The sequence below is a fragment of the Pipra filicauda genome, unplaced genomic scaffold (genome assembly GCF_003945595.2).
Source record: "Pipra filicauda isolate LSUMZ 115617 unplaced genomic scaffold, ASM394559v2 scaffold150_size2825430_pilon, whole genome shotgun sequence".
NCBI lineage: Eukaryota > Metazoa > Chordata > Aves > Passeriformes > Pipridae > Pipra > Pipra filicauda.
In genome coordinates this window covers 1,499,066-1,523,476 of record NW_024103996.1, presented here as the reverse complement: position 1 = coordinate 1,523,476, position 24,411 = coordinate 1,499,066, and the positions used below count along the sequence as shown (strand labels likewise).

Sequence of the window (24,411 nt, the reverse complement as noted above, 5' to 3'; positions counted from 1 at the left end):
TCCAGCTTGACCTGACCTGTTACTCTGTCATACCTATCAAATTGATATTAATGTAAAAGTATCCTTTTGCCACTAGTGTAAAAGCCAAGCTCTGTGGCTTTTTAAAAATAATTACAATGTTGTAACTTAATGCAGTTTTTGAAGCGCAGTAAGTGTAAAGAATTATTTATTGTTTTGCCCTCCCAAATAAACCTGTTACTGAGTTTTGTCTTATTTTTGCAGATGGAGCTCTTGTTAAACAGTGAGATGCGGTCTCTCTGCAGTGTTTCACATTGAAATCTCCATTTTACGAACTGGGGCATAACATTTATACTGTGACAGTCATTTCTCGACTAACTCTTGTGTCCAGGCTTGTGCTCCCCCCTCACAGAAGACACAAAATACCTTGTTTTAAACCCAAGTTGTTTCTTCAGGTCTTAATTTTGCGCTGGGGCTTTTGCCCTCTCCCCCCTTCTCTCTGGCTTCATTAATCTTTAAGTTCTTTGGTGTTGGACTGCTGTGATGTTTGTAAAGCTTACTCCTTCTGGGGCAAAAGCCGTCCCTGGAATGCAGGATGCTTCTAAAAACCATCCAGTTATGTGAAATTTGTCAGGTTGTTTTCTTGTGGGTGTTGTCATTCTGTGACATAATTTTTTCTAGTAAAAGTTTTGTTTGCTTTGTTTTCAAACAGAAATGTTCCAGATGTGGACACTTCTACCAAAAGCTTCAAGTTTCAGAGGGAAAAAGATGTGGCTATGTGAGCTTGGAAGGTGGCTTTAGCAGTTCCTATCTGCATTCTGATCCATGACAAGTTAATTGCGCCAATTACACCAGCAACTGAACAGAAGCTCTATAGGAAACTGTTGTAGTTATAGTGCAACTTGTGTTACCGTGACTACTTTATCTCTTGATAAGTCTGTAATTATCTTGTCACCACTGTTTAGTGCTTAACTTATGTAGAGAATCAGCTCATGGCATCACTGAAGGGATTGTAACCTGGAGGAGAAGCTCCCGCCCTCTGGAATATTGGGGTGGCCCTGAATGGTTGATTTAAGGACTTGTGCAGGAAAAACAAAGTTTGTTATGGAAAGTGTGGGAAAGGCTGCACTTGAGAAATACTGGTTAAACTGACTTTGGTGACAGGGGAAACAGCTGGAAGGAGCAGTAATGCAAAAGAATTCAAAGGAGAACATGTCAAAGACATGGATGCTGGTTTTGTAGTGGTTTTTTCCTATACAACTAGGGGTTTGGAGGAATGAGAACACCTGATGCTTAGGAATTAAACCTCAATGAGCTGCCTGCTCTAGCAGTGCATAATTTCCTTGTGAGCCTTGTCCTCCACTTCTGGTGATGTCCTCATTTGTGGTGGTTTCAGGAGGGGTGGTTTTTCAGGTGTTGGTGCTGTAAGAGACTGGGAACAAACTGTAGATCCCAATGTGTTGGGATGTTTAACACTGAGCTGTTCTGCCTGGGCTGCAGCTCCACGTAAATTACACTTATTTCCTGAGAGAAAAAGCCTTCCTGCTTGTGGTAGTTGTTAACATCTTCATTTTATATTTCACGGAGCAGTATCGTGTAATCACAGAATTTTTTGGGCTGGAAGTAAACTTAAAGCTCATCTTGTTCCACCCCCTGCCATGGGCAGGGACACCTTCCACTAGACCAGGTTTCTCCAAGCCCCGTCCAACCTGGCCTTGGACACTTCCAGGGATGGGGCATCCTCTGGGAAATTCATACCAGTGCCTTACCACCCTCCCAGGGAACATTTTCTTCCTGATATCATGATGGGACAGATGGTTCAGCCTTTAGAGCAGGGGGTCTGTTCCCATGTCACATTCTGAATGTGTGATACTTCCAAACCCACCCTGAAGGCACTAATATTTGGTTTAATGCTTTAAAGGCTTCCTGCATTAGAATGATCCCTGCTTGTAGAGCTGGTGCAGTCAGCAAGTGCCTAACACTGTAATGCTCATTCCCAGAAGTTGTTGAGGAAGCTGGATACACATCCCACCCGTGGCATAACTCGGGGAAGGCAGCACTTGTTAACTCTATTTGTTTTTATTATGGACATCGATCTGCCAGTCGCAATAATGCATTTATGGACATTTTTCTGCAAGCACAGCGCTGGTGGCAGTTTTTACTGACAACTTGAGTCATATGGACAGTAGTTGCAAACACGTTTATTTTATTGACGGATTGTGCAATTCTCTAGTTTACCCCATGTTCATATCTGGACTGGTGAGGAGAATGGAACTAATGGAAAAATGGAGAGTAAAGTTTTAATTTTGGGAGGCTTGAAATCTTTAGGTAGTGACAGGTTTTAGCATGTGTTTTGGGGGGGTTTGTGAGCCTGACTTCATTAATGCTGTAATTAAAAAGCAAAAAGTTCGGGGTCCTTACAGCAGACACCCAGGCCTTGCATTTCTTACCTCTGTTGATGGCTGGGAATGTTGATTCCTACAAAACTGTATTGGCTTTAGTTGTGCTAATTTACCTGAGGGTATAATGAGTAAAACCTTCCTGATACAAGAAAAACTCCTCTGTTAAATTTTGTCACCTATGTTTCTGATGTTGTCACCCAGCACAGGTGTGTTTGGGCCAGCATGAAGTTAAAACATGCAACTGGAGGTACAAGCAAACTGTAAACCCAAACCTCTATGCAAGTATTTTTCATGAATACAAAATCCAGTTTTAAAACTGAGGATCTGCTTCTGTTGTCCAGGTAACTGTTTAAAAAAAAAATATTTGAATGTCAATAAAGCTCGTGTGACTTTGGAGTTTCATGGGAGTTATTATGGAAGTTTTTATTTGGTGATATGTCACCATATTGATGCTTTTTACTGAGCCTTTTTCAAGTTGTTTCCTTATTTACTGTTTTGTATCAGCAGAGCTAAAGCACCCTGTCCTGATGGTTGTCAGGACTATCTGGTGTCCATTTATATCGGGACAAATTAAATGATAGAAATAATTTCACAAGTATCTTTTCAAGTCACATGTGAAACTTGGACCTGTAGGTTCTGAAGGTGATTAAAAATACTTACACCTGAACAAGTCACCTTTAATCTCAAGGAGGAAGAGGGGAGATCACTGATACAAAGGTTCTGATTTCTCTGGTTTTGGAGTGAAATAATAGTTATATATCTCTACTGACAGAAGGCCTGCAGTCTTGAGCAGCTTTGCAAAGGGGAATAAAGAATAATTTTGGCTTTTGGTCTTACCTGATGGGTGCATCTTCAGCTTTTAATTTTTATTCAAATGCCATTTTTTAGTGCATTATGGACAGATTAATGAAATCAGTATTTTAATGTATATATGTTAACACAGCTCACAGAAGTCAGAGTTGCTTTGTTGTCTGAATCATGACATGCTCCACGAGGAGATTTAACTCCCTCCAGGTAACCCTGCATTAGCAGATAGCAAGTATTAGTGCTGTCTTGTAAATGTTGTTGCTGCATAATCATCATCAGTAATATTGAAATTATCTGAGTGCTTTAGATCAGTCAGCACAGTGCAAACAACAGCGTTATCTTGGCTTGTTTGTACACTCAAGTGTGCAGAAGGGCTGTTAATTAGTTAAACTTTTTAATAAACACCTAAAGTAGACTTAAGGCCCTGTTAAAAGATTAATTTTTCTGTTTCACACAGAAAAACCAGCAGATGAATGTACAGTATCTGACAGTACACAGGGAGCACAAACCTGCTTTGGCACCAGTGGGCTGGTGATGGTGACAGGACACTTTAGTCTGTCACCATTGTCCTGGAGAAAATTCACACAATATCATCTTCCCTGATTTCAGTATAATCAGATGGGATGTAGTAGGAAGGGTGGGGGGGAAAAAGGGAAATCCCTTGCACAGTCTCCTATTGACACCAGAAATACTTTTGATTGTTTGCTGACTTCATGAAATACTAAGATTTTTGGTTGAGTGAGAAATGAGATTGACTTTATTCAAACTGTCTACAGTTGTGGGTTTTTTTTGTTTGTTTGTTTGTTTTTTTGTTTGGTTTTTTTTGTTTGTTTTTTTTGGTTTTTTTTTCTGGAATATAAAGGAATTAGTTTGTTTTGAATCCTGCTTAGTGGGCCTGAGTCAGTGTCTGCTTTTAGCTTTGAGGCTTAGGCAGTGGGATGGAACTAAAATCTGGGTCTGTGGCCAGGGTTGTGCTTTAAGACAGTGAAATTAGGGCCAACAAGGCAAAGTGCTTCATCTGAAAAAAAACTTTTTAAAGAAATCATAGTATTCCAGGCTGGTTTGGGTGGGAAGGGACCTTAAAGCTCATAATCTCCTTCCACCCCCTGCCATGAGCAGAGACACCTTCTGCTATCCCAGGTTGTTCCAAGTCCTATCCAACCTGGCCTGGAACACTTCCAGGAATGGGGCAGCCACAGCTTTTCTGGGCAACCTGTGCCAGGGCTTCACCACCCTCACAGGGAAGTAAAAAATACTTGTTATTGTTTTTTTCAAAGACAGCAATAGTAATACTTTCTTTTCACTGATTGCCTGAGTTGCATGTTGGTGACTGCACCTTTTTTTATATTATTGTTAATGCACCTGGCCTGGATTTAAATGCTTTTCAGCTGCCTTTTTGTGCTGCTATGTTTGATTCCATAGTGAGAGTTTCTAAGAATTTGATTAACCCTGTGGGTCATCTTATAATGTAATTATTAATGATTGATTCTGTTTATCCTTGAGATCAATATGAGAAGCAAAAATGGTTTGGCATATATTTGGGGTTGATTTCTAACACTCAGTAAACATGATCTAGTGACAAGACTAGTATTGGTTTATTACTCGGAACATGTTTGATGAATCTGAAGTGTGTAATTAGTTTTATATAATGATGGTGATATGTGGGGTTTTTTACATGACTTATGTTAATATGGCCAATAGTGTTAACATCTCCTGCCACTAATAGTTAGGGTGGGGATGTATAGTAATTGATCTTCCTGGGAGTGCTGTAATGTAAAAACAATTCCGGCTGTTTGAAGTATATTTTACAAGTGTGCATTGGGCCTTTGGGATGTTACACTGAAAAACCCAATTGTACAGTTACCATGGGAACCCAATTAGAATAGATTGCTGGAGTTTCTTTCTTTTTTTTTTTTTCAGGCTTTCATCTTGACCAAAAATCTAATGTACTTTAAATGTTTTCATATGGAATTTTATTCATATAGTGACTTGTGTAATAGCTGAGTTTAAATTTTAGTGCTGAACCAGAGTGTTCTGTGCATCCCGAGGACTTGTCTTTCAAGGAGAATCTTCCTTTAGTGTTTAAAAGTTGATGAACTGAGAAAAATATTTCTTATTAATCTAAGTTCTTACTGCCATCACGTATACTTCTCAGGCTGCAGTCCTGTGGGGGGAAAAAACCAGGGAAGTATCTCAAAACCTAAGGACTTCTGTTCTTGATCATCAACAAAACATAGCTGGAAAATTTCGTGGCCTTTATGGATCTGTTTTCATTCTAACCCCTGACTTTTCTTTACATTTTGGTCTGTTGACATATCTAAAGGTTTGGAATGCTCCCAGGGTGGGGCTGTGATGTCTTTTCTTCTGCACCATTTTCAGCACCTGAAGGCATTTGTCTATCTTGCAGGTGTCTCAGGAGCATCCTACTGCTGAGGGAGCCTGGGCTGCTCCTCAGCACAGCTCTTGGGTGGGAGCAGAAGTTGTGTGGAAATTGGGCACATCTTGATTAAAAGGGAGAACTGAGGTGATCCCACCACTCAAGACTGAGGCAGGAGCTCCACAGCAGATGGACTTCACCAATCCCAGCTGGGCAGCTCTGAGCTAGTGAGGATGGGGACAAGTTACTTCTGGGTTTTTTTCCTCACTTGTGATTGTTAATCTCTTCAGTTTATCCCACTCTCTGCAAATGCAGGAGGAAATTTTCCATTTTGGTGAAGGGATTTCTTTCATTAAGCTTTCCTTTTTTTAAGATGTGATCCTGGTGTCTCAGTTTGTAGAAGGTGATCTAGAATGAGATATCATTGACTTTGATCAGTGCGTGCTGTCAAGAAGAGATTTCGGCTTCTTGCCTTCAAAATCAACCTTAGGAGAAGCCTTCAGCTCAGTGTGAAGTTACAGTTCATATACTGACCTCTTCCAACAAGATAGTCTGTGCAAGGTTGATGTGCATTTTGGGGTGACGATTTGGACTTCCCAAGGGTCTTGTATGTTTTTCCCCTGTCTTCTAACCACCATGGTTTGGGCATCTCTGGCTTTGCCCAAGTTCTTGTCACCAGGGGAAAGCTGTGTTGGACTAGAGATGGTGGAGCTCAATCTGGGGCAGAAACAGATGATGAACACTAGTTGGTCTGGGAGTCTCCTCAGGCTTTACTCATGATTTCCGGACTGTGGCATTGAGGAAGCATCAAGGCTGTCCTTGTTTTGTTGGATGGGATGGAGGCCTGTTCCTGGCTCACTGTCCCATCATAATGTGTCATCCCTGCCATCCCACCAGCTTTCCTACTCCTTGGCCTCCTGGGGATGTGTGGAAAGGCAAAGAACAGATGCAAACTCCTGGGATTATCTATGTAATGTTGGCTTAACTCAGTGCACTTACACACTGCACTTCTCCTTGGTCTTTGGGCTGGGTTTGAAACAAACTTCTAAATAAAATCTTCTTTCTGAGGCAAAATTGAGCTTTACCTTTCAGGAAAATCTGAAAAAAACTGAGCCTTCCTGTGTACTTTGAAAGTCAAAGCTCTGAGCTGGTAATAGAAATAAATTGCTGTTTTATTTTTAGCTCTATCACAGGTATTTTAAGTAATACTATTAGATCGTTCATCTGCCTGACTTACATTTAAAAATGCAGTGAGTGCTCTTTGCAATGCCTGCCTTGCAAGGCATGATTGCTAGTATAGCTAAAATACTAATTATCAACCTTAATTTTAAACACTTATAATACAAAAGATGTAATGTTAAATGTTGCTCTTTGCTTGTAAGTAGTTGGGAAGTGTCACTGCCTTGGACTTCAAGGCTTGATGTGCTGGAGAGTCTTGGAGAGTCTCAGATGTTCATATAATTTCTTTTCCAAGAGATTTATCATTCCTGAAGCGGATACACTTTTCCTCTCCTGTGGAGTAGAGAGTTCCCTGACTTAAGTGGAGCAGTTCCCATTGAGCCTGGCTGTGAGTCAGGATTCTGGAGCTGGGCTTTGGCACATAACCTCCCTGATTTTTAAAAATACAGTATTTATACCACATCCTTCAAAGATAAAGTGATCTTGACTAAGTGTCATTGAGAAAAAAACTAGAGGGAGGGAGTTAAATGCCAAAGAAATAGTAGTTATCCTGTATTTCAAAGGGGAGAGGAGAGAGGAACCTGGAACCAAAAATATAATTTTTAATAATATTATTGTATTTTTGATTTTTAAATTATAGTATATAAACAATGATACTGTGGATGACTAGAATTATAATCATTGGAGTTAACATTTCTTGGGTACTTAGCGGTTTGCAATCTGTACTTTTAAACCCACAATATAATGAAATCACTTGCTTTCATGCCTTAAAATGTGATATTTCCTAAATTACAAAAGGCTGTTTACTTTACTAAGTCACTCAGAAGTGCAGGACTGCCTGTAAGAAATTATTAAATTAATATTTTTATTTTTTAAGGCATTCTTATTCCAAATATCAGAGTTGTGCAGTGCTTGTTATGGAAGCACCGTACCATCTGTTGATTTTTCTTTTTTTTTGTTTTGTGACCTCATCAACATTAAAATTCCTTCCTGTTTGTAAAAAATCAAACTCCCTTTGGAAATTACACATATATATTGAAACTTAGAGCTCATTTAAAAAATTGAGGTGGTTATAAGAGACATGATAATAATGGGTGTCGAATTCAAATGTGGAATTCAAATTAAATAATCTGAGAATTATTTTTTCCTTGCAGGTGGAGACTTTTTTTTTCTGCGATGGCGCCAAGGCTCATTCCAAGAGTAAGTTTCCAGTGAAATCCCTTTGCATTTGGGTGTCCACTGGAAGAGCAGCATTACAAAAGAGTTCACGTAACATAGTTTGTTTTGTCCCCAGTGCCCAGCAGTCAGGATTAAGAACCCAGCTGACAAGATTGATGCTGCATTGTAAATCTCTGTAGCTCTGTCATGGTTGGGAACAGGCATCAGTGGACCTTTCCCCATCACGTATCCATCTGCCACAGAGCATAAATAACAGGACAAAGCTACTTTTTCCATTTCCTAATAAACACCTCCCTGGAAAACGGGCTTAATTTTGAGGCTTGATGCTTCAATGAGGTGGGTGTAGGGCAGTAACTTCATAGCAAAATGAGAAAACATGGCTGTTTACCCAGATATTCGGGTCATTTACTTTACTGAAAGAAAGGCATCAACACATTTTTAGTCGATAACCCTCTCCCTGAAATGATTGAAATGAACTTTGAAGACATGAATACATTTTTTTTCTGTGAATTATCTATTTTTATAACATTAGTAGTGCTCCTTTAGGAAAACATTTCTTCTACAATCACACCTGCGTTTCTAACCATTCCTGTTGGCAACTTCCAACTCTGTTAAAATATCTTAATAGAGGTATCTCTGGTCATTTTCATCTGCCTTACATAATGTCATGTGGCTTATAAAAGGCATATTTTGGTGCATTCTGTGTTGTCTACCTCCTTTCCACAAAAGAAAATAGTTTTTATTTTTTAAAATGGAATGATTGAGGAAGAAATCTAGAAAAATAAATTCCTGATTCTTTTTTTTCTCTTGAACAATCATCTGTTCAGTTGCGTTTATATATCTTCCAGTTGCAAACACCTTTTAGCAGGTACCTGGACTAATAGAGAAATATTTGGGAGAAAGAATCCCTGGTTCCCTGTCATTCCAAGCAAGGTGTGATATAACTGGCAGGTAACATGAAACTAATAATTTATCTACCTTTTCCTTTCTCCCACCCTCACACGGAGTTGAAAGTTGCAGCTTTAGCTGTTGGGGGAGTTTTCCCCTTTTGATATGCGAGGAGACAGAAGGTTTAAGGTAAAACGTACAAACTCTGCCAGGACTCTGCAGACACTCCCTCCACTCTGGATGCATATTAATATATGTGTATTGATGATTTTGGTGATATTTTTACTGTGTGATTACAGTGTGACTTTGAGCCCAGCCCCACGTTGGTGAAGCACAGTGTGTGCCTGACACACGGGTTTTACAGAAATCAGTTATCACCCATGGAATGTGCTGAGCAGTTTTTCAGCAGGTTGCTGAACAATGGTTTGGGAAAACAGGCAGAATTCCCAGCAGATGTGGGCATTTTCCATAATCACTGTGTCTGTCTCCCACTCCATCCCTGGTTCTGTTGCAGTGACCAAAGATGTCTGTTGGGTTTGGGTGGAAGAGGCTGGAAGGCTGTCGGGCTCTGTGTGACCATACATAGGGATGTCTGCATATTTAGGAATTTTGGAGGGTTTTGGTGTTCTTATGACAATGTGGCAATTTTTCTAGTACATTAGAAGATTCTAAGTGTCATCTGTTCCTCTTGTATGTATTAAATTTAAACTTAGTGGGTAGATTCTTGTACTAACAGTGATTCTTTGCTCTCTGTTAATACTGAAACACTTGTCCTGAATGAAGCAGAGATAGATAACTATAGGAAAATTCAGATGTGTGTGTGGCAAGACTACAGTCTGATATTTTTATACAAGTCTTTTTGACACCTCTTGTGTGTATTTTTGTTGTATTTTTAGTGAATTCTTAATACACATTTTGCTGCTTCATTTGTTTAAATCTGCTCTACTCATTTCAAAAAATTCAGTGAAATTCTTACCTGGAACACAACTCAGATTCCTGACTCCCCTTCAGCTTAAGGAGCACTATTAATGGTTTTGTTCATATTGCTTAGATTTATTTTGTTATTATTCTCCAGCTCCTACTCTTCAGGTAGAGCTATTTTGGTATTATAAAGGATGATGGATTATATAGGAAAGTTTCTTTTGAAGCACTCCTGATATTGTGCAATGCACTTGGGGGTCAGCTACACTTGACTGATGCATGATTTATCCCATGTCCCTGCCACTTCCTGAGATAAAGCTGCTATTTTATCAAAAATGCCAGCAACTGTGATCTAGAATTTACACCCCTCCTTTTTCAAATAATTGTTCTGATTACTTTCTGGCATGGCAATAAAATGATAAAGGTAATTGCACACAAATGTGAGATAGCACCAAAATACAATAAAATTAACCTGAATTAGCTTGACTTGTCGATGAGAAGTATTTATGAAATGTATTTTTGCAATAAGGGAGACTGATATTATAGCTGGAAGGTGAGTTATTGCCTTAATGTAATACTGTTTGAAATTTAAAAAAGAGACTGTTACAGTTGAGGGTGATTGTGCCTTTGAAATTAAGTTGAAGTGATTCTTATAATTGGCAGCAATAATGCATTGGGAAGGTAATATCTTTTATTGTGTTATGCCTAGTTGCATTATCTTTTATTTAGCTGGTCCTGACTCCAGCTCTGAAGAGAAGATAAGCAGGAGCAGATCAGGAATTTTGTGGATTTAGGTGATAAAAAACTTGAAATGTTACCCAATATTAAAGTCATTCTTCTGCTAGGTTTTTTTTCATTTTAGCCCATTTTCAGTTCCCTTGAACCTGATAGGAGGCTCATTTGATTAAAATTTCATCTGTTTTTGTTGTATTAGAGTAGTTGCCACGTATTTACATCCACAGCTGAACCCTGTAAAGAGTCGTGTGCTCCACGACAAGCTGTGGATGTGCTTCACATCGGGCACTGATTTTGGCAGTTAGTTTTGTATTTCTCAGTGCCTCAAAGTGTTGCCTCTTAGTAAAAAGTGCATACGTGCTTTTACAGGGAGCGCCTCAATGGTTTTTAAGGAGTAAATCTTTAAATCCCAGAATCAATGGGGTTGGAAAAGCCCTCCCAGCCCACGGAGTCCACCCTGTGCCCGATCCCCACCTTGTCACCCAGCCCAGAACACTGAGTGCCACATCCAGTCCTTCCTGGGACACCGCCAGGGATGGAGACTCCCCCACCTCCCTGGGCAGCCCCTTCCAATGCCTGAACACCCTTTCCATGGAGAAGTTCCTCCTGATGTCCAACCTGAACCTCCCCTGGCACAGCTTGAGGCCATTTCCTCTCATCTTGTCCCTTGTTCCCTGGGGGCAAAGCCCGATCCCCATCTGGCTCCCCCCTCCTGTCAGGGAGTTGCAGAGAGTGAGAAGGTCCCCCTTGAGCCTCCTTTTCTCCAGGCTGAGCCCTCCCAGCTCCCTCAGCTGCTCCTGGTGCTCCAGACCCTTCCCCAGCTCCGTTCCCTTCCCTGGACAACCTTTCCTTTCCCCGCTCCCACTCTACACCTAGACCATTGAGGTGCTTCCTGTAAAAGCACGTATGCACTTTTTACAAAGAGGTAACACTTTCAGGCACTGGAAAATCCAGATGGCTGCTCCTGGACTTTTCCTTTGCGTGAGACTTCATAAAATCATAGATACCCTGAATAACTTGGTGTCCCCACCGCAATCACTAGTTTTTACAACTAATTAACACACTTTCTAATAGCATTTTGCTTCTGTGCTGTGTGTAAATAGAATCAGAGAATTGTTTGGGTTGGAAAGCACCTCGAAGATCATAAAATGTTAATTTTTGCTTCATGCTATTGATATAAAATGATAAAAATTTTCCACTGTATATGTGGTTTAGCTGCCACGTGCCTGTTGTGCTTGCATCACATTTAAACTTCCTGTGTAAGTAATAGCTGGGGAATGATGCAGGATGTGTTTACTTGTTTTTGGAGAAGTATTGGAGGAAATAATACATCAGAATTCCTGTTTAAACAGTCCACTGGGGTCTTGTGTTTGAGTGTCTGCTGACACCATCTCAAATCAAAGCTTGGCATGAGCAGTGAATGGAGTCAAAAAATGCACTTGTTGAATGCAGTCTGGAATGCAGACTGTAACCTGCCTGCCTCTTCCAAAGGAGGAGAAGTGGGTGTATTACAATTAAAATGCCCTTTAAGTGAAATAAAGCAGTCTGAGATAGCCCTGTAAGTACCCTGGGAATTTATCATTGCTCCTCTCTGCCAATGCAACCGACTGAAGGCGCAGCCAAAGAGCCAGAGGCGACCACTGCTTGGAAAGACACTTCCCTGGCTTGGCATTTCGGGGGCTTTTGGTTGCCATCCAAAGAGGATTAGTAGGATAATACGATGGGACAACAGAAACTTGCTTTTGTTGTCTTTGATTGTTTAATAAAGAATTATGTGTTTGCTCTCGTCGAATACTTTTTAAATGCCGTAGAAAGCAAATGTTGTTCCATGTGAACACATATCCCTCTGGTTTTTCGGGAGCTTGTGTGAAGTGGGCCTTTGGATAAGGGAAGAGGGAGACTGATTTTGAGCATATATGCCAGTGTATATTTGTATATGTTCAAAATATGCAGCTTAATTCTGTACCCTCACATTTTTTATGGGATTAATTCCTTAGAAGGTAAAGAAATTGTACCATCCCAAAGTAACCCTGGATTTGCTTCCAGTCTGTCTGACATTTCCTTTCCAAACCTCTCTGAGCAAGGAAATAAGGAGGTTTTGTTTTCATACCCTCTGAAGTTACAGGTTTGGCTTAAACCAGGGTTAGATTTACTTAGAGAAGCAGTGAGATATCAGTCGAGTGTGGCAGGATTTCAGGGCAGCTTTTCTTTAAACACCTCACCTGGATTTCTGTCCTGCTCTTCAGCTGGGGAGGTGTTTATTGCTCTTGCGGCAAGAACAGAAATACATGAACCTGTATCTCCAGTGCTTTGTTCTGGAAAGCTGAAAGCTGGCTTTGGATACTGTAGGAAGAAGAAACAGTCAGAGTAGGAACAGTTTTTGGGGGATCTGGATGGGGAAGAGGTGGCTCGTGGCCAGGTGAGTGGTCCTCTAGTTCACAAGAACCTGCTGCAGTATGTAAAGGACTTGTATTTTAGAACATCAAAGGTAATTTTAAAGGCTGTTTTACTTGTTAGCAGGTTATATTGACAGAATTAAATCTGATTAGCTCCCACAATGGTGATTTTGTTTCAAGACTTTCTTGTTGAATTTAAGCAATGAATGCAACACCTTTTCTTCCTCAGTAACTATTACCTTAAGTGAAAAACTGTGGGGCACTCAGCTTTCCTTGGACTAACAGTTTTCCATATGCTTGAAGGGTACTGTGAGTGTAATGGTACTGGAATTGTTATTTTTCCATTAAGTAATGAGTGATGTTGGTTGGGTTGCCCTGTGAGTGTGGGTTGCACAGGGCAGCAGCATTCCCTTGGTTTTTTTGGACAAGGAGAAGCCCTGCCCTGACACCAGGACAACTTTCTGACAGCTTCATCTGTCCAGATTAGGATGTTGAATCTTCAGGGACTTTTGTGGATCATGGAATTCCAGAATGGTTTGGGTTAAAGCCCATCCAGTTCCACCCCCTGCCATGGGCAGGGACATTTTCCGCTATCCCAGGTTGCTCCAAGCCCCGTCCAACCTGGCCTTGGACACTTCCAGGGATGGGGCAGCCACAATCATGTACAACTTTAGAGTTCACACCAAATCTTTGAACTCTTTTTTCAAGAGGAGGAAGCAGCTTTTAGAAAAGTTTTTATTTTAACTTGGAAAGAAATCAAGCAATAATAAGCAAAAAGACTGAGAATTAAATCTTTCTCATTCTCTGTAGCTTTTATTCCAAAATAGCAAAGTGTAACTGAAATTCTAGTATATTAAAGTATTTTGGGGTATGAAACATCCATATAACTCTTCCCTTCTTTCCTCCCTGCAGTGAAATTATTTGTAGTACATAAATTCTTTGTTCTCTTGAAGCAGTAGTTTTTGGAAGGTGAAAATATAGATGAGTGAGTAATCAAGATACTAACAGGAGTGGGTTGTTAGATTGTTCTGATTGCATGGATCCTGTGTTTCATTCTCAGTCCTTAAATCTTTCTTTGCCTTAAAACACTAACAAATAGCTTTTTCCTCCAAGACTGGCTGCCTGAGGTTGGAATATTACCCTCCACCCTCCTGTATATGTTCACAAATACATTACCTTCACTATTAATGTCTTTCCTATATTCTTAACATACAATGGATTGTTTCCTTTTAAATAAACAGGCAGAAACCAGTAAAACAAATACAGGAAGGTTTAAGCTATTAAGGAGATGGAGAAAGAACTATAACTCCATGAAAATCTTGGATGGGTGGCCGACTGATGTGTGCCAGCCCAGGGACCATGGGCAGCCTCACTGGTCACCTCTGCAGCCCTGGGTGGGGTGGGAGAAGCTTTTTGCAACTCAAACATATTTTAAACAGTGTTTTTATAATGGTCCCTGGTTGATTTGTGCCTTGACAGCTACCAGTGATGTTATTTGATAAGGATTTTGTTATGAGAAGGTTGTAGAACTTAGTGCATCAGGAAGGATGACTGAAATGAAGTAGGAAATTGCCCAAACCTGAGAAGATTTTCTCTTAAATTTAAATCTGATACTTCAAGCTTTCATTGAATCTTAATTCCAAACTTGAATCAATAACAAGCAGATTTGAGAACATGGTGATACTCAAAAGAAGGACATTTAAGAGAGTTCAGGAGTAGTATTTCTTTCCTGTAACTAAGATGAAGCAGGAGCTTCCCTGGCATTTATTGATCATCCTTTCAAACTCCACAAATTCCTGGTATAGCTTTTTGGCAAGTCACTGATATGATATGGCATCATCAAAGCAGGGGCTTGAGAATCATAGCTCATGTGCCACTTTGCCAATGCAAATGTCAGGACACTGAAGTGATGAGTTTTTAGATGAATTTATGCAGAATGGGAAGGAAATGAAGAAGTTGGCCCTTGTCACACCTCTGGTGGGGTGGGTATCAACACCTCTAAGGGAACTACCTGCAGGCAGTGATATTTTTGGATAAACACATCCAGAATGCCAGCTTTAAGGACTAAGAATCCCTGTGATTGGTGCTGTTTGGGGTCCTCTAACAATTAATTTTTTGAAGCCAGTATGTGGTTATATCCTGGCCTGGCATTGAAGCAAGGTTGCATGAGAAACCTGCTAAAGCATCTGGGTGGGTCCTTAATTTTTAAATAACAGTGATATGGTGTGGTAGGATTATATTGTTAAAGCAGAGTAAAGGAAATGGAAAAGCCTGTAGAGGGGAGATCCATCAGAAATAGGGTTCTGGCTCCTCCCTGATGGGAAGGACACAGTGTTCCATAATACTGAAGGGAAAAATGTATGAAAAAGTGACATGTGTGGTCTCTCTGACCAGAGCCTTCAGACAAACCTGGTTTTAAGACAAATTTTGATATCCTGAGGGCTGAATGCTTGTGGGTGCCAACACATCCACGGGCATATACATTTTGCGAGTGGAAACCTGTCTGGGATTTTAACACTGTACACATTGAGGGGGGGGACACAGAAGTTGGAAAGATATTTTGCCTTCTTTCACCCCTTCATTTCAGTAGAATCAGAATCAATATGGTTGGAAAAGTCCTCTAAGATCACCAAGTCCAACCATCAGTCAGCACCACCAAGCATGGCCCCAAGTACCACATGCACACATCTTCTGAACACTGCCAGGGATGGGGACTCCACCACTTCCCTGGGCAGCCTGTTCCAATGCTTTACAACCCTTTCTGTGAAGCAATTTTTCCTAGTATCCAATTAAAGTAGTGAAATGAGTATCTAGACAGAGGAGTTTGCGTTGTACATCCATACAGTGACCTTCATCCTGGAGGCTCCCAACCCAGTTGTATATGGATGTGCATATATGTCATGCAGCTTCATTCCTATATAAAAATAAACATTTAAATATTGCTGTCCAATGGATATGATAAACAAGACTGAAAATATGAGTTGTGGTCACTCAAGGGTTCATCTATAAAACTTAGTTCAACTTGGTGAGAAGGCATAGGATTATTTATGGTTTTCTGTTGCTTGCTGCATGCTGCTTTTTTGTGTGATGGAAAAGCTTTCCTCTGATCCTAAAATTGTTATACTCATGGAGCACGTGGTATGAGGTTCAGTGCATCTAGTTCAGGGCTGTCACACCAATAAACATGAAGAATGTATGCTGGTTTTCCACATATGTTAACTTTTACTGCTTGTTTACTGACTTCTACAAGGAGGTGCTGCTCCAAAAAGTTCACCCACATCCTCAAGGAGGAACAAGGAAGAAGTTGGTTGAAAAGGAGAGTTACTTTGCAACACCACCAAACATTTGATTATTTAGCAAAAAGCTGATTTGGATCGCAGTCACAGTAAAGAAACCACAGGGAACCTGCAGTTCCTAAAGCAGGACTTCTTCAAACTGAGTAAATTTGTACTGTTTGCTGCATGTCTGTAACTGAGGAATTGCATAAGAGCTTCCCCAAAATCAGAGGTTTAAGTTTACTCTCGCCCTAGTAGACAAAGCTGTCTACTTGATGTTTTTTCTGCTCTCCCCACACTGATTATATTGTTCACAGATGTGACTTCATTCCACAGAACTTAATAATGAGATTTTAAATTATTCTCTTGTTTTGAAAACAACTAATTATTGTCCAGCTGTGAGCAGTGGGCAGCTGTAAGTCATCATGCATAGACTTTCCTGCCTCCTGGTGCACCCCAAGTATGTCATTCCTAGAATCCCAGAATGGTTTGAGTTGGAAGGGACCTTAAAGCTCATCTCATTCCACCCCTTGCCATGTGCAGGGACACCTTCCACTAGATCAGGTTGCTCCAAGTGCTCTCCAGCCTGGCCTTGGACACTTCCAGAGATGGGACAGCCACTACTTCTCTGGGAACTTCATGCAGTTCAACAGGCCAAGCACAAGGTCCTGCACCTGGGCCTGGAGTGATAGGACAAGAGGGAATGCCTTCCCACTGCCAGAGGGCAGGGATACATGGGATATTGGGAAGGAATTCTTGGCTGTGAGGGTGGGGAGGCCCCGGCACAGGTTGCCTAGAAAAGCTGTGGCTACCCCATCCCTGGAAGTGTCCAAGGCCAGGTTGGACGGGGTTTGGAGCAACCTGGGGTAGTGGAAGGTGTGGCAATAGATGGTCTTTAAGGTGCCTTCAAACCCAAACTGTTCTTTGAGTCTGTTATTCTGTGTTTGTTAATCAAGCTGCCCTACGGTTGTTCACTTTTTGTCCAGTTTCACATGGATTCAGCTCTTTGGAGCAAAGGGATTTTTCCCTGGCTGCCCAGCACCGATGGCGATGGGTCCGGCCCGACAGTTCAGAGTCTGGGTGACTGCACTGGACATACTTGTGGTGTCCTGTCCTGTCCTCCTGCAGTGGTTGTACAAACCAAACTGTAAATACAACTCAAACATTTACTGACTCAGACTGGGGTGGTTTTTTTTAGGCAAGATGAATTTGACAAGTATGTTATTGTTGGTCTTGTCCAATTTGAGAAATACTTGGCAGCTGTTTCCAACTACATCCTATCAGTAATCGTAAAACCAGACTGGTAACAATGGGAATAAAAAAATGTTTCTTCTGTTAAGGAATGATTGATTTTTTTCATATATTTTTCCAGCAGACATATTCTATTTGTGTTCCAGCTGTTATTTGCATAACACTGCTGCTCTAAACCACCGAATATACTTTGTTGTCACAATAATCCTGTTTTAAATAAGTGTCAGAACACATCAGATTTCAACCATGATAAACCAGCCATGAAACTGCTGCTGTTTCAGATTTTTGCGAAGATCACTGTTCTACTAGTTAACATGTTTTTTGAGACTTTAATTTAGATTGTGACTTCTTAGGATGGATGAGTTTAAGTTGGAGTTTTGAAAGTAAAGCCATATTTGAGAAAACTTGAAATTCACTGTTTTCTTGCTTTTTTAAAATTACTTTTGAAAACTACTCAGTACCTTGAGATATCTGTTCCTTGGTGAACATACATGCAATTAAAGAGGATTTTGTCTTCTCGAACAGGTGAATTCCAAAGTTGGAGATTCTCTGTGCAAGGAGAAACACGCGGTTCTGCTCAGCCCCGTGGGAAAGATCGAGATCTCTGGGTGTGAAACGGGTTTACATGAAATAAAACTTCCCAAAACGAGCGTGCTGCCAAGTGGGTGAGTTCATGTCCTATTGATCCTGTGTTTATGTATTTGTAGAGGAATGAGATTGCCCAGAGAATCTAAGACACAACTCTGCACGCTTGGTTTTACCACTCGTTCTAGGAGCTCCGTACTGGCTCCTGTGAGAGGCAGAAGGAACTTCCAGTGCCTTTAAGGAATTGTGGCTCCAAAATACATTCATTTCTCTGCTGCATCAAAAATATTATTAAGGAAACATTCTAAATTTTAAGTATTTTTAATGTAGGTTTTGAGAGAACATCCTACCCCCCTAATTTTTGACACACGTGTAGATCTGTCACTGGGGAGTAAAACCTCCTTGCAGACTTCACAAATTTTGCAGATAAAATGTATCTTTTTTTATATATATTATATATATATATATGTTCCAGCATGTAGAACCAGGAGGGAATGATTGTTTTAATTACTGTGTAGTTCTTGTGAGAGCTTTAGTTGACTTTTCAGAACTGCTATGCCTTTTGAGTTCCAAACAGATGCTACATGGCAGTGGAGGTGATGTCTCAAATCTAGGCCTGGTTGAGGAGGCACTGGTGCATTTTACTGTTTAATGTAAGTGCTGTTCAATCTGCTGGAGTCCATCTGTCCTGGTCAGGTCCTTGCTTTTTCCTTATTTGGAGGAAATGCTCAGTGGCATTTTTAGAAGGAACATTGAATTCTTTCAGAATAAGATGCCAAAAAAAACCCCAGATTCCAAATTTCTATGCCAAATTCCTCTGCCAAAATCAAAGTTATCAGTACTACTTCTTTAAGTCTGCTCTCTTCAACTGTTTTTTGGTAATAAATTTGCAGTTTTGCCACAGTCTATTACATTAATGTTTTCTCTTACTGACAAGGCTCAAACAGGTTTGGTTTCCTTCTCTCAATATTGTCTTTTTTTTCTCTCCTGCTTTTGGTTCTAAAATCCCCCATTGATTTGTATGGTGTTCCTTCTTCTGTTTTTCTGTTTTATTCTCCTTGTAACTGAAGAGTGTATAAAATTAATTAGGAATATAAAGCATAATGAGTGTTCTGGTTGAAGTATGTTTTTGCATGTGATACAAAAACCCTCAAGCCTCTGGATTTGAAAGTTTTACCAACTCCAGTGCTATGGAAAGAAGGGCTTCAGTTTCTTCAGATGCTGATTTCAGTGCTGGATTTCTGCTGGTGAGGAATAGAAATAAAATGTATTTAAGATAAGACTTAGACCTGCCTTTGCTGCAGAGCTGGAGAACAGCCAAGCAGATGAGGATCTTCACCCTCGAGAAGGGGAAGCATCAATGAGTGGTGGAAAAACAGTAGAAAAAAGGTCTGTGGGATTTCTTAGGGATGGATGCTCTCTTTATTTATCAGAACATCTGCTGTTTGCTCACCTGTAACGTGGCCATGTTGGTTGGTTGAAGGTTCTCATGATTTTGTTCTTCAAGCAGAAGTTGAACAGTCTGGATCCTACTCCTAATTTTTTAATTTTTATCTGTTCTTGATCTTCAGTTTTCTCAGTGGTGAGCTGACTTAATTTTGATGCATTAGTGGCATCTTGATAACAATATCACAGGTTGCATGATTTAGATGCAAAATTTGTCATATTAGAGGGACTGTTATTCAAGAGTAACTCAGAAGTTAAAGGCAAGAAAAATATTTTTGCGATTACTTTAAGAATTTAAATCTGAAAAAGAAAGGTGGGACTTCCTTTTGTCTTTAGCACTGATAAAGTTCTAAAAATTTTAAAGCCATCTGTAAATGTTTGTGCTGAAGTATAACATTTAATCTCTTCTACTCATCGCTAGTGCATAGTTGTTAAATCTGGCCTCATTATTTTCGACAGAATAAAATAAAAACGAAGCAGTTGCCTGGTGTTTCTCCTAACTGGCTAATAAACACCATGGTAAGAACATTGGGTGGGGGGAAAAAAAAACATAAGAAACATAAAAATTGATTTTAATGGACCCCTGTCAGAGAGAACCATAATGAGCACGAGTCTGGTAATAAATATTGGTATTCTGCTCCACGGTGCTTGGGACTTCTCGTGTGGAATTGCATGTAACAATCAATATAGATTTTAGGGGGTTTTAACAACAAAAATAAGTAAACCTTTGAAATATATAAATACTTAAGACTTGCAATCTGTCAGACAAACCTGGTAGTTGTAGAAAAGGCTGATAAGAGCGTCTGGTTAATGGCATAATCGCTTTGTGGAGATCTCAGCTCTATTTTACAGCTTGTAAAATGCTGGGCAATTAATCACCTGAGATTACAACCTATTCAGTGATGGCTCTCCTTAAAACTTAAGAACACAGACTATAATGGAGCCTAAAAGGAGAAGCAACAAAGTAAAATCCAGTTTCACTATGCTTGAAAGAAATTGATCTATTAATGAGATGAAACTAATTGTAATAACCTGAGGTTATTCTGCTCCTTGGGAAGTTGGCAGGCTTTAAAAGTCCAGACACGTCACAATGTGATGGTTTCTGTTTGGAGAGGAGGAATCTTTATCATTTAGGCTTTTTAAATCCATGTTTTGGCTGCCCCACCCCTGGAAGTGTCCAAGGCTGGGTTGGGTGGGGCTTGGAGCAACCTGGGCTAGTGGAAGGTGTCCTGCCCGTGGCAGGGGGTGGAATGAGATGGGCTTTAAGGTCCCTTCCAACCCAAACTATCCTGTGATTCTATGTATATATGTACATACAGTCTCACATATCTAAATGTGAGATTTCAGTTAAATATGATTGTGGAATTTTTAATTTACTGGATGCTGAAATTGTTTCTAACCATTTTGTAGTGCTAGTAACTGGTTAACTTAAAACAGGGACCTGAAATCACTCATTTCTGCTTTAGTATTGAAATTATGGATTGACTTGTTTGTTTTGTCATTTTCAATTAATAAAACACTGAAGATAGAGCTGGACTAGCTTTAGAATAACCAAATTCCTTGTGTTTGATACCTGTGTGTTGTATGACAGAGAATGCAGGAGTTTTAGCCTACATACAGCACCATGAGGAAATTCATGTGTTGGGCTCAAGGTCTGTGCAATCATTTTAGGGCTGTTTCTGAAATGTGCTGCTTCAGGGTTATAAAGTGGGGCAGAAAATACACCAGACATGAAGCTTGATTTTATAAATGTTTCTGTTTCTAAGAATTTCATCTTCACAGTTTATATTAAAAAAAAAAAAAACAAACTAAAAGGACATATAACCTATATGTGTGTTTATATGTATATCTATATTAGAATCTCAGAATCACAGAGTATTGTGGGCTGGAAGGGACCCACAAGTCCAACTCTTAAGTGAATATGTGTGTATGTGTGTGTATATGTATGTATACACTTAGCTGTTGAAGTTTTTCTTTCAGTGTATACAAATCTAAGGATTAGTTTTGATCAAGTTTCATCCAGTTTTCCTGCCTGAAATATTGCAAATGTTTAACTCTTTTTGTTCATGGCCCAAAGAATAACTCAATTTTTTCACTGTTTTACTCCTGAGTGTCTTCAGCAGCTTTGGAGTTTCAGAATTATTTTTTTGTTATTCCACTGTCAGCTCTGGTGTTCCCACACTGGGATGACTCTGTTTTCAGAAGTCTTGTCTTATTGCTGAGCTGGAGGAGTAAATGATACTCTTGGTGAGCAGAGGATCCCACTCGTGACTTCCTTGAGCAATAACACAAACCACTTGTTTTCCTCTGCTGAATATTTACAGCACAAGATACTCTGGAAAAATGTTCATGTTGACTTGGCAGTTGAGATGGCACCAGGAGGTAGATTCTCCCTGTGTTGCAAAATTCCGAATTCTTTCAGGAATTCCCTCTCCCCTCAGGAAAACTGCCCTGGTTTTCCCAGCTCCCTGCCTGGTCAGCATGAGGCAAGGGTTATCTGGGCTGCACATGTGCCAGGGCAGGGAAATACAGTGGGAACTGGAGGACAGTAGTAAAAGGGCTGTTGTCTGACATGTTTTGAGGTAAACTAAGCAGCTTCCAGTGTCTGGTTGGAAAATCTTTCCCTGCTGAGCATGGAGTGATGAACACCGTCATACTCCTGTGGACTGATGAGTCTGTGTGTGAAAAGAAAGTTAAATTTGCCACCTGAAGAGTGGGCACAGATCCCAGGAGATGCCAGTAATGCTAATATTTACATCCACCTTGGGATTTGAGGAGGCCATTATGAGAAGTTGAGATTTTCCACTTAAAAGCTCAGCTGAGCTGCTGTGATCTGTCGCTGCCATCTTTGGTTGGGGCATCCCAAGGTGTGGATGATTTCGGGACAGCCGTCTCCTTGGCTCTGGGCTCCTGCTCCTCCACTCTGGGACTGCTGTGGTGTACAGACAAGTTAATCTTGCCAGAAGATCCTGAGCTCCCATCCAGGAGACAGCATGTGCAGGTGGTCTGCTCCTCCTCCACGGACTTTGGGAATTGTGTGTTTGTTGGTAGGGATGTGAGCTTGAATTTGAGAAACTGCAGCTGTTGGATGCTTCCTGCATGTTTGAGGAGGGAAATGGGAAATTGGGCAGGTTGACTTGCTTTGCTATTGCTTGAATGGTCAAAACATGTATTTTCATGGTGGTTATCACAGAATGTCCCATTTTCCTTGTGGTGTAGGAATACCTCAGATTTCCCTTTTATGCTTTTTTCAGAAGAGACTCTTGAAAGCAGTGGGATCCCATCTGCCCTCTGTATTTCTTGCAGGTTATTTGCCATTTTCTTTACAGCATTTCATTTCCCTACATCTTACTGAAAGAGATCAGAGGAGGAGGAACAAGGAGCCAGTTTGGCCGTTCTTGTATTATTAATCTGCCTAAACCTTTAAGGGCGAATCTGCAGTTCAAGAGGTTCGCCAGGGTTTCAGTCAATCTCTGCCAGTGTAACATTATCAGAAACTCTCCAGAATCTCAGCTTAAAGAGGTTTCCAGCTATTACAGATTCAAAGAAAATCTCAAGTGTGTGGAAAGGCAGCGGATGCAGTGGCGTCCGGGCTCTGATAAGAGCCTAGAACAATAACTTGCAGAGGTGTGAACCACTGTGTTCATCTCTGAGGTATTTAATCATAGCCAGTGATGATGGTTTAAATGTCAACTTTGCTAACTGTTTCATTCCTCATACTGTAAAATTTACAGTGAGTGATATCTCACTTTGATGCCACAAGTGGGAGGTATTTGGGAGAGTGCCACTCCTCCTATTTTTCCAATAAGCATCTACCAAGGCTAAGAAACTTAGTGGAGCTCAGGGGCACAGTAAAAACCCTCTGAAGGAGGTAGGTATGCACCTACTCTGCTGCTTTGAATACATTTCTGATTTACCATGAACATCTGATGTGACTTATGTGAAGAGAGGATTATTGGCAATGTGGCTTGGAAGAGGCTGCACTCCTCCGCATTCAGCTCATCCTTAAAATTATTGTGTAAAAACAGCGATTTTCTAATTAAAATTATGTAGAATGAAACCTGAAGGAGACAGACATACTTGGAGTAAAGAAGTTAATGGTTTTGGATAAGGTCTAGGTGGAGAGTGGGAGCGGGGAAAGGAAAGGTTGTCCAGAGAAGGGAACGGAGCTGGGGAAGGGTCTGGAGCACCAGGAGCAGCTGAGGGAGTTGGGGGGGCTCAGCCTGGAGAAAAGGAGGCTCAGGGGGGACCTTCTCACTCTCTGCAACTCCCTGACAGGAGGGGGGAGCAGAAGGGGGTCGGGTTCTACTCCCAGGGAACAAGGGACAGGATGAGAGGAAATGGCCTCAAGCTCTGACAGGGAAGGTTTACACTGGAAAAAAATTTTCATGGAAAGAGTTGTAAAGCAGGCGAACATAATGATGGTGCTGGTTGATGGTTGGACTTGGTGATCTTAGAGGTCTTTTCCAACCTTAATGATTCTATATTAGGACACCAATGACTGTGGACAAGTGTAGCTGCATCACTTTCCTGCCAGTACAACAAAGCACTTAACTCTTGAAAATACCATAATCATTTGAGCTGATGGCACTTATGGGTGATCAAAGTATGTTTTGCAGGGAACTTTCCTTTTTTTGTAGTTTAAGGTATTTAATTACTGTTTACAGTGGCTGGGAAATGGTTCATTAGATGGTGCTTTTGTAGGTGTTAATGCAAACAGATGAGGTTTGAGATACAGGCTGCCTGTGATGGGAGTGAGTGTGATGAATTCTGTAATCCCAGAATGGTTTGGGTGGGAAGGAACTTTAAAGGTTACCTAGTACCACCCCTCTGCAATGAGGAACAACATCACTATCCCAGGTTGCTCCAAGCCCCGCCCAACCTGGCCTTGGACACTTCCAGGGATGGGGCAGCCCTGGGCAACCTGTGCCAGGGCCTCACCACCCCCACAGCCAAGAATTCCTTCCCAATATCCCATCTAACCCTGCTCTCTGACAGTGGGAAGCCGTTCC

The 24,411-nt window shown here is 40.8% G+C and overlaps 1 protein-coding gene across 1 annotated transcript in view; it reads left to right on the top strand.

Moving 5' to 3' along the window:
* MGMT (O-6-methylguanine-DNA methyltransferase) overlaps nt 1-24,411 on the top strand; it is a 140,165-nt gene that overhangs the window by 1,052 nt on the left and 114,702 nt on the right. The window contains exons 2-4 of the mRNA XM_039378928.1: nt 671-749; nt 7,878-7,923; nt 17,894-18,033. Coding sequence (XP_039234862.1) covers nt 671-749; nt 7,878-7,923; nt 17,894-18,033 — 265 coding nt within the window. The remainder of the gene's footprint in view (nt 1-670; nt 750-7,877; nt 7,924-17,893; nt 18,034-24,411) is intronic.